The 17,012-nt window shown below is 38.2% G+C and overlaps 1 protein-coding gene and 1 long non-coding RNA gene across 2 annotated transcripts; both read left to right on the plus strand.

Annotated features, from left to right (window-relative positions):
• Nucleotides 1-283: 283 nt before the first annotated feature.
• Nucleotides 284-10,401, plus strand: LOC122065759 (the record flags this gene model as incomplete). The annotated part of the gene is given in 3 exon segments (XM_042629621.1): nt 284-961; nt 3,050-3,274; nt 10,018-10,401. Coding segments are annotated over 3 exon segments (1,152 nt in total), but the record flags the coding sequence as incomplete, so codon positions are not given.
• A 2,425-nt stretch (nt 10,402-12,826) lies between these two features.
• On the plus strand, nt 12,827-17,012 carry LOC122065760. Its single transcript, XR_006136097.1, has 2 exons — nt 12,827-15,246; nt 15,319-17,012. It is a non-coding gene; the product is annotated as an uncharacterized LOC122065760 (long non-coding RNA).

The following is a 17,012-nucleotide window of genomic DNA, read 5'->3' on the forward strand; positions in this document are numbered from 1 at the left end:
TTATTTCACCTCATATTAATTTCTTAATCTTTAACCCCATTAACATGTGAGTCACATACTGACAACACTCCCACCCCCAATTCCGCTCTAAACAAACGGGCCTTAGAGATATTAAAATCCAGTCACGAAATATCCATTTGAATATCAGGATCTAATCACATACATCCAAATATCCAATTTGGGTATCCCATACAATTACAGCATGCCATTTGGGTGTCACATACATCTTCAGTTAGGTGGTGGCTTGCCGCTCTTACTTCTTAGGGTACCAACGGATTCAACAAATGTAAAGGATAAAATAGTCATTTCACAAAAGATTTATTCCTGCAACACAATTGTGATATTCCCGCCTCCCTAAAATCTCCATTAAATCTCTCTCCCTCTCTCTCTCTCTCTCTGCTTTCTGAAGCGTCTGATAATGTCTTCGACAGAAATCGTTAAGAATCGACATCTAGGGTTTCTGATATGGCAATCGGTCCACTCAACTGTCATCTTCCTCTGCTGCAAAATCTTCCTTCTCTCCCCTTTCTCCAATAACCCTTTTTCTCCTTCTCTTCTTACCTTCCTTTCCTTCCTCACCTTCCATCTTTCTCTCCTCCTCTTCTCCACGTCTCTGCTCCTTGTTTCCTCTCCCCAATCTGATCGTCCTGCATCGGTTCCTGAGCTCATTCAGTTTCTCCTCCGATTCCTACTGCATTCGGTACTTGGCGGTGGTGGGTCCCCGGAGCTTTCAGCTACCAGCTTCCGCCGCCGTGTGAGAACTTCACTTGGGTTTCTGCTTTTTGTGATCATCTCTGCTGCCTCGGGTTTTGTTGCTGTGGCTTCTGTATGTCGGAACTCGGAGGCTATTAGTGGGTTGCCGTTGATTGGCATAGGGTTGAGAGGGTCTGTTTTCGGATTGCTATATGGAGTTTATTACATTTACAAGCAGCGTTGGGTTTTGGGGTTTCCCATTATACAGGTTAGTAGCTCTAGCATTTCAAGGTTTCTTTTGGATTAGTTATTTGGGTTTCTTTGGTTTTATGATAGTCACACAATTTTTGTTGAATGTGAGTTGGGTTGCATATTTGATCCATTTAGATAGTGGGCACTGTTTAAATATATTTCATTCTCTCTGTGTCAAAAGAGATCGGTCGCAGGTAGGGATAAAAGTTGTTTCATTTGTTTTTTCTTTCATCGCTTGGTCAAATTGATACATGTACTAAGAGAAAATAGTTTTGGTGCGCTACATTGTCTCATGATACCTCGTTGTTTTCCTGTTTTAGCCCGAAAATATTCTTATCTGGAGGTTAAAGTAGTACCCAATATGAAGTACTTTGTTAGGACCATCATATGCATTAAATATTGTACTGGGATTATCCAAAGCATCCATTCTTATGGCAGGTGCCATTGAGCTGGATTTTGAAGTTGTAGAGGACTTCTGATCTATTGGTTAGCTTGTTTTAGGGTGGTTATGTGAGTTAGGAATTATACTCTAGCTGCATGCTTGAGAGCTTGTTTTGCTCCCAATGAGTCTGATGATGAGAACCTCTTGAACACATGGAGGATTTCTGAGAAGTGAGTCCCCTTGCATTAACTGCGTTAGTAAAGAATAGGCTGGGTCCTTTCAGTTTTGCAGTGCCATCTATGTACCGAGATCTCATGATGGGAAGCCCTTCTATTTGGGAATTGTGATATAAATAATATAAATGAGGCAATAGTTGGTCCCAGACTCCAATGTTGGTTAGAGTTGTGTCTGAATTCAAGCTTGGTCCAGAGTCCTGAGTCTATAGTCTATGTCTGTTAATGACAAAACTCATTCCTTCTGTCATTTCTGGAGTAATATCTGTTCCTCTTACTATGTAGTATAGACTACATGTATGAATGCGTAAGTTAAAAAAGAATAGGATGGCTTAATTATTGGGATGGGTGGCCTTAGACTAATGTATTAGTTGCATGTTAAAATGCAATTTTTTAGTTGCTTCAATAATTATTTACATGATTTGAGTTGCTTAGCTACATGATGATTGTATGAATAGAAGAATTGAATTGCATGACTGTGTTTCTTCAGATGAGGTTGACTTGTATGTATTGAACATATCTGAAATTGTGTGTAGCTTATTTTCTACTAGTACAGTTCTATTTATGGGTGATTCAATGAATGTAAACATTACTTTTATCTTTAAAAACTAGAAAAAACAAAGAAGGGAACTCAGCAGAGATGCTTTGGTCCTGTTGTAATGTAGTTATAGGCGAAGACTTGAGGCCAATTAATGTGTGGTGGATGGGCTGATGCATCGTGTATGATGGATGGACCAGTTCTTTATGCCAATCGATATTGGGTGATCCAGCAGATCCTTAAAACTATGCTTCCATGCTGAGTAGTTCTGCAGTGTTGGTTCCAATTTCTAAGGCCAGATAAAGGATGTTTCAGGTGAGCACTTGGCATAAAACCTTTGGGAAACCATTTTCTGAGTTTGTCGAGCTAACAATGAGTCTATGTGTGCACTTCAAAACTAGGGGCAGCAGAACATGTTCTAAAGTTGCTTTACATGTTCCTGTCCGTGCTACTATCAGTATTGTAACCATGCTGATTACTGACAGGTTATGAATGCAACAATGGCTAGGTATCTTGTTTGTTATTTGTATTTTTAATTTCATATGTGATAGCCCCAGTTGTAGTGAAGTTTATACAGCAATGCACTTATTCTCAACTTTCATGGACAGCTTGCAGAAAATTAAGCTACCACTGAATCTATAATATTATTGTTTGTCTTTTTCCATTATGATTTATAACTTAGTTACAGTGTAAATCCTACTTTTGTTTTGAGGAGCTCACAACACATATTTAGGAGAATATACTGCAGATATTTCCTTTTTTCATGGTTTCATATGAAGGATCTTTTTCCCTTCACATCCTGCCCTTGTAATATTCCTTGGAATGTGTAAATTCTGTCAAAGTATATAATTGATATGCTTGTGATGCTTCCTGTTATTAAAGGAATAAAAAAGGAAAAAAGCAAAAAAAAAAAAAAAGAAAGAGAAACTTATTGGTTGTCTTTGCTTGCAGCGTCCTCCTTTTTTCAGTTTTAAGATGGCGCTCCCTTCAGCTTTTAGAGAATCTCTAAAGTTATCGACCGTGGCTCTACTATGTTCATCTGTGCTGGTTGTGTTCCTGCCCAGTCAGTATACGAGCCAGGGCACAATGGTGCAATTTGTTGTCAATCAAATTTTTTTTTACATTGGAAGCTTTGTGGTTTCACTTTGTTGGGAACTATGCCATCATTTACACCAGGTTGGCTTGTCAAACATATACTTTCTTTTGTATTGCTTTTCTAATTCATTGCAGTTGACGAATCAGTCACAAACTTGATATTGTGTTGCATGTTGATGTTTCTTTATTATTTATAATAGTTTAGGGATTAATTGCTGCACCCCTGTGAAGTAGTTCTCCAAATTTAGAAGTGATTACTCCAGCATTTTGAAGTAGACTTGTTCTATTTCAACATCCCCCTAACCCCAAAAAATAAGAATTCTTTTTTGTTTGCATAAAGAGCAGAAGCTTTATTGATAAAGGGTAATCTACAGCCATAATCAGGAGGTCACCCCAAACATATAACTTACATCCCAGCAACAAAAACAGAAATTTGAAATATAAACCATTATTGTGAATCAGGTAAATCATGTACAGATCACCATTAATTTCTCCCAGCTCTTGCTTGGCCTGCTGCTGACCAGCTATGTGACTATGTCATATGGAGAACTTTGCTTCCACTGGAACGAGCAGTTCAACTATGAAGCAAGATGTTTTTTGTGCCTAAACATGAACATATGTCCATTGACAAAGAAGAAATTTGATTTTTCATTGTTCACAATGTTTAATTTCACCCCCTACCCCTACCCCCCGGTGGATTTCTCCTGTTAACCAATGCTTTCTCTCTGTTATTAGTGTCGTTATTACTGGATGGACATTACCATCAAGATATTGCGTCCAACTTTATAATCTGACCATATTCCAATGTTTTGTTATCCTTGGATTATGAAATGAAAAGTGTAAATAATAAGAAACAAGAAGAGAAAGCGAAGAGAACAAGAGATAGCTGTAACTTGGGAGTCACTACTGTGTGGTTGGGACTGCCCCCTTCTTTCAATATATAGACAGCTTATTACAAAGTCATAACACAAATAGGAAGCATAACTAAAAAGGAGCTTAGCTAACAACTATCCTAAATCCAATAAGAAACTAACAAAGATATGCTTGAATCAAATATAGTCCCACCATAGACCTCCAACTAACACATGCTCTCATATACTCTAACATTCCCCCTCAAGCTGGAGGATACATATAGCAAAAGAAAGCTCAAGCTTGGACCAACAAGAACTCCAATGAGCACAGAGAGAACTTCAATCAACCATCATAAAACCATCAGCAATGAACAACATTAACACCAAAAGCCCTTCCTCTAAAAGTAACCTTAACAACAACGAAAGCCTTTTAATGCAGAAGTAGATTACAAGTAAACTACCCCAACAGTTTATAACCCCAAACATGACAAATAGGACACAACAACTAACTTGATAATAACCAGAAATAGAATCAGGAAACAAGGAAATAAGACCATCAAATAAACCCCCAAGGATGTACTAGTAATATAGGAGCAAAACCAGCCAAAAACCCAACCCAATGGGAGAAAGAAAGACCTGCGATAGGGCTGGAGAGAGAGAGGTGCGGCCGGGTCTGTGGGGCTCCAATTAAGCTGCAAACTTGGTCGATTGGAGGGCCTAGGGAAGGTACAAAAACCCCCAAAGTTGATAGTCTTTTGACATCTAGTTGTGGAGTTATGCACTTTCTTGATTTTCAGACCTTGGTGAGAGAAACTGAGAGAAATCTTCAAGAACTTTGATAGGGCTGCTTGGGCAGCAATGAGGAGAGGATCGAGTGATCCTTGTAACGCTGTGAACACCCTCTGAAAAGGCATGCAGATCTGAGGCCAATTGGGGAAGGAAGAGGAGATCGATCTTTCTCCTAGTTCCTCTAGGAATTCTGGTTAGTTCTGTCTTGGAAGGGCTGAACAAGTCTGAATCTTTTAATAATGATAAACAATAATAGCAAGTAAGGGCAGCAACAGGAAAACAAAGAATAAGAATGAAAAGAAACAAAACAAGTGTGGGTGGGATTGGCTATCTCGGCCTGGCATCTCACCCATAGCTATCCCGGCTGTTTATACAATTGACTGCAATCATTCATTAGTCAAATCTGAGAATTGAGAGTACATAAGCTCCTCTATATATAGAGGGCATTTTAGCAGTCATACCATAACTAGGAGTTAGACTCCAAGTACAATTAGACATTACATAATAGGAGTTGGACTCCAAGTAGGACTAGACTAGAACTCCAACATGGAGTAGGTAATTAATTAGTCATTCACTAATAGGGAAATCTAAATTGACTAAAACTGAAATAACAAAGAAAATAGACTTAAAACAGGACTCTAACTAAACTAATGAATTACATCCCGTTTTCCTACTTTCTACCCATATTTTAGGCCCATTACAAAGAAAACCTATGAGATCAAATGCCCAACACATACATAACCCAACCAAGACTTATTTGTAATAAAATAAGCTCATTAAGTGATTTATCTATATCACCTTTCACGAAGAAGGCATTCCAACAACAATGAAGCCATCCCAAAGAAGGCACTTTGATAACATCGAAAGCTTCCAACATAATCTCAAAATAAAAATGTCGCATCCATCAACTACATAAAACGCCCTTCCCATGGAAGACACTTCAACAAAACTGTAGCACCTGATAGTTACATCAAAAGCACTTACGAGCCTTAAATAGAGATCTCCCAATATAAAATTCCATGGATAAATAGGCAGCATCGGGTTGCTGGGGATCAACCACATCAAGTTGTTGAATATACCAAACAACATCAGGTTGCTGAATAAAACCATCGTCAAAAGATAAAATAGCTGTTGAGGACAGACATGAGCAGATCCATCTTTAAAATGAAACAATCTTGAGTAGATATCATCTTGAGCTGATATAATCTCAAACTGAGCAGACAGTAACTTTAATCTCCCTATCATGTGTAGCAATAATGATGGGGGGCTGGTAGGTGAAGGAAAGGAATACCTGAGATGGAACTCAGAGTTGCAAGGAGAGAGATGATTCGTACAAGAAGGGGGTGGGGGAGGAAGAATCATACAAGTTTCCCACAAGTGCTGAAACACCCAACTCATTCATCTATTTTTCAATCTAAGTTCTCCATCGGTGTCATCTCATCTTCCATCATTGGTGACTCATCTGTTGGCTCGTCTACCTTTTGCTCAATGGCTGATCACGTAGTTGAAGGTAGAGTGCATACAATCATATGTGACCAATGATAGGTCTTTGTTGTCCTTGCAATGTTGTTGAATCTCATCGAGCTTCTCTCGTATCAGTTGCATTTATTGATAGATATCCAATAAAAGATCTAGATTCATCATCCAGGTTTGCAATCAAAATTGTTATGGGCCCACTATAGCAAGAGAACACTAGAGGAAAATGTTGAATGGCAAAAGAGTAATTAAATGGAAGATTGGAACAATGGTAATATGGTAAATATATGGAAGTCCTTTAGTGAGTGGTACAATTGTAAATATTGGGAGTCTTACTCTAAACACAAAAAAAGGTCGTGTAAGTGGGAGGGAAAAATTTGAATAACTCAAAAGTTAATAAAGATGGGGTGGAATGGCAAAATAAAATGGTATAAAAAGAAAAGGTTAAGTAATGAAAACAAGGTTTAAAGAAACCTATCATGATGGTTGGAAAAGGAATGAAAGACGGGAACTTTCTTCTTTTGGAGATCGATCCAACAGAGAAGTTGGTGAGGGGATGAGATGTGTTATGGAGTCGATCTCTGCAAGCGGGATTGACGGTGAAGGAAGCTGGCTACTGAACGATCAACTTGCCGTGGGAGGGTGGAGGAAACAAATAAGTGAGTTTCTGTTTCTCTCTCTTTCTCTTGCTTCTTCTTTTTCCTTTTCTATCTCTGCCTCTTGCCCTTTCTTCTATTTTTTTTTCCTTTTTTGTTGTTAGCTGTTGGCGGTTGGCAGAACCTGAGTGAGGGAGGAAGAAGGGTTGAATGGTCACAAGGAAGTGGAGAAAAGGCGGTGGTTTCTTCTCTAAGGAATTGAAGGGAGATGAAGGGCTGTTGCCGATATTTTTTTTCCTGTGGAAACTGAAGGGGTTGGGATTTTGATAGAGACAATCGGATAGGGAGGGGTTTTAGTGGAAGAGGGGAGAGAGTTGGGACTTGTTGAGTCTTCTGTTGAAAGTTCTTATTTGTTTATCTATTTATTTTATGCTCTTGGCAAATCAAGGGAGTAGAATGGGAAAGGGATGGGTTGATGGGGAAGGATAGGACCCTTCGGTTATGAATCTCTGATACCACTTGAAGGAGGGCCGGTAGGGGAAGGGAAATAATACTTGAGATGGAACTCAGAGTTGCAGGGAGAGAGATGATTCGCATGGGAAGAAAGGGTGGGGGGAAGAGAATCGCAGACACACTAGTCTGCAGGGTCTCCACCAAAACCAATCTCAATTCGTTCTTTCAATCTAAGTTCTCCATCGGTTACAACCAATTTATAGAAAAGAAATTACATTGAAAATGAAAACATTCGAAATAGGAAGCTACCATAACAAAGCAAACCGATACTAGTAGGGAACCAGTACTGAACTCTAAAGGTAACTAATAAGTAGAGTTAGATATCTGTAAATATGAGATATATAATATGTAACCAAAGATACACATTAGGAGGAGAGTTGATGCAGTAGCACTTGACTGGTTGGACCAATATGATTGAGTTTGAAAACCCAAATCTAGACGGAACAGGTCCAACCCCGGTTTTTACCAAGGGCTGGAAGTAGTTTAGTTATTTTTTTGTTTTCTGTTTGCAATGTAGGAGATAGATTTCAGTTTTAGTTTCAGAGTTAGAATAGGGGTCTTTTATTTCCCCTTTTAAATACAAGTTGCAACCCAACGTTGGAGACAATGATTTGAATATAGAAATTGAATTGGTTTTTTTGCTTTGTGTAAGTGTGTGAAGTGAGATTCATCTTAGAAATCTGCCCTTTTCCTAACCGGCCCTCCACCAAGATGCATTCTGTGAGTAGGGAAAGAAAACTGCGGCAGTGATTACCTAGCAAAAATCAGCAAAAATGTGCTTGGATTCTTAATATATAAATAGCTTTTTTGGTAGAGCAAAGCATGTTAGTTCTATGCCCATTATATTATATCTGAGGTCTCTTCTAGTCCTCGTCTGTGGTTCCTTCAATTTAGGGATTGGATATTGTCCAATATTTTCCTTTTTGGCCTCAAGAATGTAGCATCTTTCTCTCATGCATGGTTCGAAATTTCGGTTATTTTTTTTGCCGAAATAAAATAAGGTCCGAAATAACATTTGTACAAAATTTTGGTATTTCAGCCGAAATTTTGGTATCGTTTCGGTATCTCGCTTGTCCTGGTACATTCCATTTGTTATAAATACCATATCTTGGTCGAAAGTTCGGTATTTTGGTTGAAATTTCGACTCTGTATCGCCTATCTCGGTGGTTTCGGTTCCATTTGCATATTTTGAAGAAAAAAAACACTCCAACAAGCCTCTAATTAGCCACATCATCACACATTTTGACTTCCAGTGGACTCCTACAAGATCTACACATTCAAAGCTTAGGAAAGGTAAAATTCTTTCTCCAAAACTAGGTAAAATTTTCAGAACCGTTCGATGGTTGGTACCAAACAAAGGTGCAACTCTAAAACAATGTCATGACCTAATATTTTTGCATTTTTATGTTCTAAGCATGTTTATTAATCTTAAAATAAGTTACCCACCAAGTTTCAGGTCAAAATATGGCCGTTTGACCACCGAAACAGTCAACCGAAACAAACAAAAAAAAACCCCATTTCGGCCGAAATTTCGCCGAAACGAAATGAAATTTCAGTTTCTGAACCCACCGAAATGAAACGAGATTTCAAACCTTGCTCTCATGTGCCCTACAATTTCTATTTTGCTGAGGCAGTCTGAATGGAATATCTCAGGTTCCACACGGATTCATGGGTTTTTATTTATAGTAACTTCTCCCCTGTTGCTATTGTAGTCTGGGTCGGATGCTCTCTGGTACTGTGGGCCTTGATTCCAGGAGCCAGCATATTGCGTGGCTGGCTAGAAATGGTTTTTTTTTTTATAAAGAACTTATTGAGGAATGTAAGGTTTTCTTTCTTTGGTTAAAATAAGTATCCAGTGCAGTGAATATAGTGAGTAGCATAGTTTAGGTCTTGTCCCAGGTATGACCTCGAATAGAGCTGATTGGAGGTAGCCGATCCCATTTGGGTGGGATTTTTCTGAGTTTTTTGTTGTGTGTCCCTTTCCTTTTGCTATTCTTATTTTGTCTTTGCAGTTTGCACAGATCCATCTAGCCAACCCCATTTATTTGGGATAAGACTGAGTTGTTGTTTGTATGTTTGTTTGTTAGTGGACATATCATGGTAATTCTTTGGTCCACTTCTAATTTTGTCTAAATTCTGGGGTTGTGCTACCTCTACCAGTTAGAAGTTAAAGGTGATCCTTACTTGTATGGTGTTGCTGGTTATCTGTTTAATGAAGGGAGCATGACCTCTGTAAAGTTTAATCTGCTTGAGGCCGTACAGTATATGAGGAACTTTTTATTTATTTTTTAAATATAAACAGGTGTTTTTTTAAAAAAAAAAAGGAGAAAAAAACCCTTAATTGCTAACCAGTTGGCAAAGCATGTGAAATTTCTTTTAAAAGTTTCTTCAGTGCATCTGCTAGCATGCTCATTGATTTTCTTGTAATGATCTGCATTGTGCTATTGAATGGTCAACAATGATTGGAGCAAGAGCAGGCAGATCCTGTCTTATATAGTTTTGCGAGTTTTTTTTACCTCATTTCTAAAATACTAGAGGAATTGTGCAATTTTTTCGGGGATATTTTCTTTTAACATGACATCTTTGAGCATTCTTTTAGGTGGTTCATACAAAGAGGTTCACATTTGCACCACCAAAGGGGTCAGCTGCTGCGGAGACAAATCCATCTGAACCTCTCCTTGCAGCATTGGAGGAAAGTACTCCAAGATCTCTTTTGCAATATCTTGCATATCTTGATTTGTGTATAATTTGTGAGAGCAATGTTGACATATGGCGCCGAGCTGCCTTCTTTGAAGAAACTGGTGAGACTTATAAAAGAGTTGTGGCGGTATGCTTGAGGCCTCTTGAGAAACTGACTTCAAACCTTGGGGAAGGCTTGGAAGGTTGTTCAGGTGATAGAACTGATAAATTATCACATCAGTTATTGTCACCAGCTGATACACGAATGGATTCAAAGCTCAACGAGTCATTCAATGACTTCCAGGTACTGTTTATGTTATTGTCAAATCTTTTTGTTTTCCACTCTCTAGTTGTATTCTCTGTAAATTCCATTCCTTGTTTTTATTCTTTTGTAATAAAATCAGTTGTCCATCAAAAAACAGAAATAAAGAAAATCTAGTTTCAACAGGTTTCTCATATCCCTAAGATGTGCTTTTGATGCAAATGGAATTAGACGTCTGTGAACCACCTCCTTGTTAATTGTTCCTTCACATAGAAGTATGTTTTAGCAGAACTTTTTTGATAATATTTTTTTTTTTTTTGGGGTGGGGGTGTTGGGGTGTTCCTTTCTATTCTCTTTCGTTGAAACATTGGCATCAGGATGCTGGGTAGAAGGGGGAGGAGTTTATGAAATCTATAGCTGTTTACCTAATGTTAGATTATACGTGCTACCTTATTATGTTAGCTTGTGAAGGAAACATTGAACACTAGAGTTTTGGAAGATGAGCCATTCTAGGGAAAAAGGAGTGGCGAGGAAAGTGAAACATGTGATTTTCCCTGATATCTTTCTTTGCTGTTTTTAAGAACGCTAGTTTCTATGTTTGAATTAGGAAGAATTTGCAACCACTCTGGTTATTTTATGTATAGTTTCTAAGAATCTTGGGCATCTTTGTACAAGCCATAGCGACGAGCTGATGCTCCAGCGTACACACTTGTGTAGCATTTGCTTATCTTCCTCTGTAAATTCTCTTGTTTTTTGCTTAGCCTTTTGGGTTTGTTAGGTCTTTTTGGTTTCTTCTGTCCCTCTCTCTCTCTCTCTCTCTCTCTCTCTCTCTCTCTCTACACATGTAATTGTCCCTAATAAAAGGACACTGCCCGGCTGCGTCCCCCTGTGGTCACCCCAAGAGTAATGCACTATCCCAAGCTGCCCATATATCCAGTAAGTAATGTAGGAGTAAATTACAAGAAACTACCCCAGCAGTTTATAATCCCAAACAATACAAATAGGATCAGAAACAAAGAAATAAGACCATTAAATAAACCTCCAAAGATACAATACCCATATAGGAGCAAAACCAGCCCAAAATCCAACCCGATAGGAGAGAGAAAGACCTGTTATAGAGTTGGAGAGAGAAAGGTGCGGCCCGGTTTGTAGGGTTCCAATTGAGCAACAAATTTTGTCGATTATAGGGCCCACCAAGGGTACAAAAACCCCCAAATATGAAGAGCTTCTGACGGCTGGTTATGGAGTTATGCACTTTCTGGATTTTCTGACATAGGAGAGAGAAAACTAAGAAGAACCTTCAAGAACAGCAGCTGAATGCATCCAACAGTGACTAGGTAAGGATCGTGGGGATCCTTACGAGGCCTGGAATACCCTGATTGAAGACCTGGCTGAACAGAGTACAGAAGAGAGAAAGAGGAGATTGATCTCTCCTATTCCCACTAGGATTGCTAATCGGTTTTGATTTCTACATACTTTTATATCAGAATCTGAATTATACCTCTTGAATGTTACAGCAAATAAAATAGAAAAATGTGGCTTTTGGACATCTGGTGGAAGGAAGTACCTGCTTCGTTCATGCTCAGATAGGTACATGCCTGCCAACTCATATTGCATCTCATCCCACGTTTTAGGTTTACATCCTTGAGCTTGAAGTTGTCTTTGACGGACTCTCAATTGCATCCGAACACAATCACTCATCTGGGTTGGATTTTAGGCTGGTTATGGAGTTATGCACTTTTTTGATTTTCTAACCTAGGAGAGAGAAAACTGAGAAGAAACTTCAAGAACAACAGTTGAATGCTTCCAACAGTGACTAGGTAAGGATCGTGGGACCCTTATGAAGCCTGGAATACCCTGATTGAAGACTTGGCTGAACAAAGTACAAAAGAGAGAAAGAGAGGAGAATAGGAGATCGATCTCTCTCTTATTCCCACTAGGATTGCTGATCGGTTTTGGTTTCTGGAAACTTTTATCAGAATCTGAACTATACCTCTTGAATGTTACAACAAATAAAATAGAAAAAGAAGAATAAAACAGATGGGGGGTTGAGAAGGGTGAAAGAGAATAAAGGAAGTGGCTATCTCAGTCTGGGCTTCTCACCCACAGTTATCTCAGTTGCTCTAAGCATTTAGTTGCAAACTTTCTTTCATAAATGCAAACTTTCTTTCATTCAAATCTCTTTGAAATATTAGTGCATCGACTCCTCCATTTAAAGAGGACAAAATTACAATCATACTAAGACTAGGAGCTAGTTTCCAAATAGGACTAGACACTCCTACTACAACTAGGAATTCAAAATAGGACTAGGACTTGACTTTATGACTCCAACATGGAGTATGACTAACTAACTAATAGTCCATATAGGACTTTACAACCGACTAATGGCCTAATGGGCCTTTATTGAATTAAATAACAACTAAATGAATTAAATTCTGTTTTCCTACCTTCTACCCATATTTTAGGCTCATTAAAGTGTCCCATTTTAAAGAAAACCCATGGGATCAAAGGCTCAACGCTCAACACATACATAACACAACCCAAGGCTTATTTGCAATAAAATAAGCCCAAGTGACTTATCTACATCAGTAAGTCATTCCAATAGTTAAATGAGATGGCCTCATGTTGTTTTGAAGTCTAAATCAACCAAAAGATTCCATCTATTTTTTTCCCTTGAGGTGTGAAGTTTTTCCCCATAGCCTGTCTCACTCTTGTGAAAACCTTTGCTAACCAAGCAAGCCTTGGATTAAGTCATGTTGTCATTAGCATCATAGCATGTACGCCCATATGGAATTAATATCCATATTACAAATTACTAAAGCTAAACTGCTAAAGTATGTGGACGCCTATGATTTGTCACACTTGGCTCCCCTGTGTGGGATCCTTGTGTTAACGTGTTTTAATCCAGAGTCCCAGACACTTGCCTGGACATGCCTAAACATGGATTTGGACATGTTACCTCAGAGATAACTGGAAAAAAGAAAAAAATCCAGTTGCTGATTCATATATTGACTAGGATCAAAATGGGAAGGAGGAGGAATAAAATGTTTGAATCGGAAAACAACAACAAATAGTGGAAAGGAAATCCCATCGGGTGTTTTATTTGGGGGTGGGGGGTGTGAATAGAAGGAGATGGGATAAAAGGAGAGGAAGTTCTACATACCTGACTCATATAAGCAGAAAGCCACTGCATCTGTAACGTCCAAGTTTGCAATTTGGTTGCTCAAAACCCAGTCGAGGGTTTGAGGGGAAAACCTAATTTTTGGGGCTTTCTCCATAGAGACCTAGCATGACTCAACATTTATTTTGCTGGGTTCTCTTGTTTATTTATTATTAGATCTGCCGAACCCTTGTTTTTACAATATGACGTTTACCTTTCTAGCAAATGTGGGAGCCTCGTGCACCGGTGATGTAAGACTAGATCACAAAGGTCCTAATCTCGGGCAGGATCTGAAAAATCTGGCTGAATAGGAAAAAATATGAGATCTCACAAATCGTAGCTCAGATAGACCTGAAATTTGGTATAAAAGTGGCCAATAAGATCCTCAAATTACCATCCAAATTTGGCTTGAACCAAGTAGGTACGAAACCAATCACGCTCATAGATACCACGTATAGGAGAAAATAGGTGTTTTGAGAACTCGAATGGGGAGAAAAATTGTTGCAAACACACCTGGCCTCCAAAGGTCCTCAAGTCTTGAAAGAGGCAAGGTCCTCAAGTCTTGATCGAGTGCCTCTTTCAAGGAGTAGAGCAAGCGTTCAAAAGGTCTGGCTGGTTGGCTCACAGATCTAGGAGTTCCAGAGATTGACCAAGGAAAGGAAGCTTGTGTAACAGGCTGAGTTCGATCCCTGATCCTTGCTGTACTTCAAGCCTCTGTAGATTGTTCTTCTAACCTTCAAAGAACCTTGTTACAACTCTCAAATCACCCTCGTACAAGTTAAAATAAAGAAGAAAATAAGAAAACAGAAAAGGAATTGATTGAGGGGTTGAGAAGGGGGAAGAAGATTAGTGAATCATCTCACCTAATTGCATCCCACAACACAACAACATAAGCCATCCTTTTTTGTTTAACTCAAATCTGTCTTTTCATTATAATTGATGTGTAAGTACCAGAGACCTCCGTGGATTAAGATATGGTGCCATCGCGTGGATACACGCTAGGGTTCGACCCTAATGAGGTAGTATCCCCTGATCATCAAATGCCAAGAGGGGTATACACGATATGGGTAAAAGGGAGACGCCACCTAGAAAGGGTCTAGGACCCATAAATGTCTCCCCCAATCAAGGGAGAGAGACTAATGACTCAATGGATAAGGTTGGTTTGCACCAAGATTCTGGGTAAATGTCAAGTGACAGGCCGGGAAGGTGTTAGGCACCTAGTTTTCCAGGCCCTAAGGCTGGTCTCTTTCTGTTTGACCAAAGTTTATTTGTACCCTACTAACTAGTCCTAAATCTAGGTCATTGGAAACCCTAAACTAGGTATCTAAGTAATGACATGTGTGAAACCTTGAACCATGTGTCTATGTTATGCTAACCTAGGTTATAATGCAAATAATGACATGATTATGCTAATCAAAGATTAAAAACCCTAAATGATTTAAACCATTGTATTGTGAGTCTTAGATTAAGCTAATTAAACAGGCCTAGACCTAGGATTAGTTAAGCAACTTATGAAACCTTAAACTAAACTAAATCGATTAATTGAGCCTAACCTAGATGGATGATTAATAAATTTATGAAATCCTAAATTGAACCAGTTGGTAAAAGCCTTTTAAGTTAATTAAGATTTAATCAATCTGAAAAGGTGAATTACATTAAGTGAGTACGTTCCACAAACCTAATTGATCTAGTGTATAAAAAATACTGAACCTAATGTTTAAATAGAGGTGATGTGATAAGTTCCACAAACCTAATTGATCTAGTGTATAAAAAATACTGAACCTAATGTTTAAATAGAGGTGATGTGATGTCATAATTTAGCTAATCATATTCACATTAAGCTAGCCTAGGATGAGTTAAACATTTTTCAAAACCCTAATCAATCTAAATGAGAAATGATTTTAGATTAAATAAAAACGATGGTGAATAGCTATAAATTACATATGGCTAAAATTATTCTATGCCATACCTACATTATGTTAAAGAATCTAAAAGTTATATTAATTGAATTAATTAGAGAATAAAACAACTAATCAATTTAAAAAAGGGAAAGCTATCAAAGGGAAATGATACATGAGTTTAAGTACTTAAGCGAATCAAAGAAGCTAATGAAATGATTAAAGAAAGCTAAACAAACTAAAAAAAAAGAGGAAAAATTAGGTGAATTGGAATACAAGTATACTAATTGAACAAGTTAAAAAGACTAAAAGCACTACTTTAAACAAGATTTGATTTTTTTCCTGCATTTAAAGAAATAGGGTGAAAAACCCTAAAAAAAAAGAAATGATAATACAAACCCAATCCTCCCAAATACGGCCTAATGCTACGAGCCGGTTTGAAGGGCCTGCCACGCCCTTGCTAACATACTCCCTAGAGTCCTAGACTACGTCCCATACGTTATTAAGAGGGAAATAAAAGAAAATCATTTGATTTTAAAGTTTAAAATTAGGGGAATCCCAACCCTAAATTTTAAGACTGGATATGTTAGAGACCTGAAATCAAAACAAAAATGGATAAAATAAAAATAAAGAACAAAAGGAGGGGAAGATTCCACACAGAAAACAGAAATGAAATAACAGGTTAGGGGTGTTACAAATATGGACTATCTAATCAGCAAATTAAAGAAATAAAAAAAAAAAAAGCAAGAAAATGAAATAGGGAGAAGAAGAGAAGACGATGGGCTGGAGATGGATTTTGGCAAAGGGAAGAAGATGAGAACTGTAGTGGTTCAGATTTTGGCTATGGAGAAAAGTAAGAAGAAGAAGAAGAAGAAGAAGAAGAAGAAGAAGAAGAAGTTGCAGTGTTTTGGAGTGGAGAAGATGGGTTGCAGGTTCAGGTTTCAGCGAGGGAAAGAAGTTGCAGTTCAGCCAAAAGAAAAGAGATGGAAAAGAAGAGAAGGTGAAGATAAAAAAAGAAAAGAGATGGAAGAAGAAGAAAAAAAAAAGATAGATGGAGGTTTCGGTTTCAGCAGTGTGAAGAAGAAGAAGAAAAGGAGTGCTTGTGGGTTTCAGGTCAGAGTTTCAGCAAAGAAGGAGAAAGTTGCAGAGCTGGGATGGCTGCTGTTTAGTGGTTGCAGCAGCAGGGAAAGAAAAAAAAAAGAAGAGGAAAAAGAAGAAAGTTGCAGAGCTGGGATGGCTTCTGTTTAGTGGTTGCAGCAGCAGGGAAGAAAAAGAGAGAGAGAAGAGAAGGAATAAGTGGTGCTGGTCGGGTTTCAGCAGTGTTTCAGCAAAAGAAAAGAGATGGAAAAGAAGAGAAGGAGAAGGTAAAAAAAAGAAAAGAGATGGAAGAGAAGAGTGCTCGGTGGGTTTCAGGTCAGAGTTTCAGCGAAAGAAAAAAATAAAACTAATTAATTGAAGGAAAATATAGTAATAAAAGAAACAAACCAAATTAAAAGAAGAAAAAGACGGCTGGGAGTTTCATATTGTTGGAGAGGAATTAGGTTAAGGTTTGGATCCTAATCTAAGGGTCCAGATCTAAAGAATAAAAAAGCAAA

This window comes from Macadamia integrifolia, unplaced genomic scaffold (assembly GCF_013358625.1).
Source record: "Macadamia integrifolia cultivar HAES 741 unplaced genomic scaffold, SCU_Mint_v3 scaffold2113, whole genome shotgun sequence".
NCBI classification, from domain to species: domain Eukaryota; kingdom Viridiplantae; phylum Streptophyta; class Magnoliopsida; order Proteales; family Proteaceae; genus Macadamia; species Macadamia integrifolia.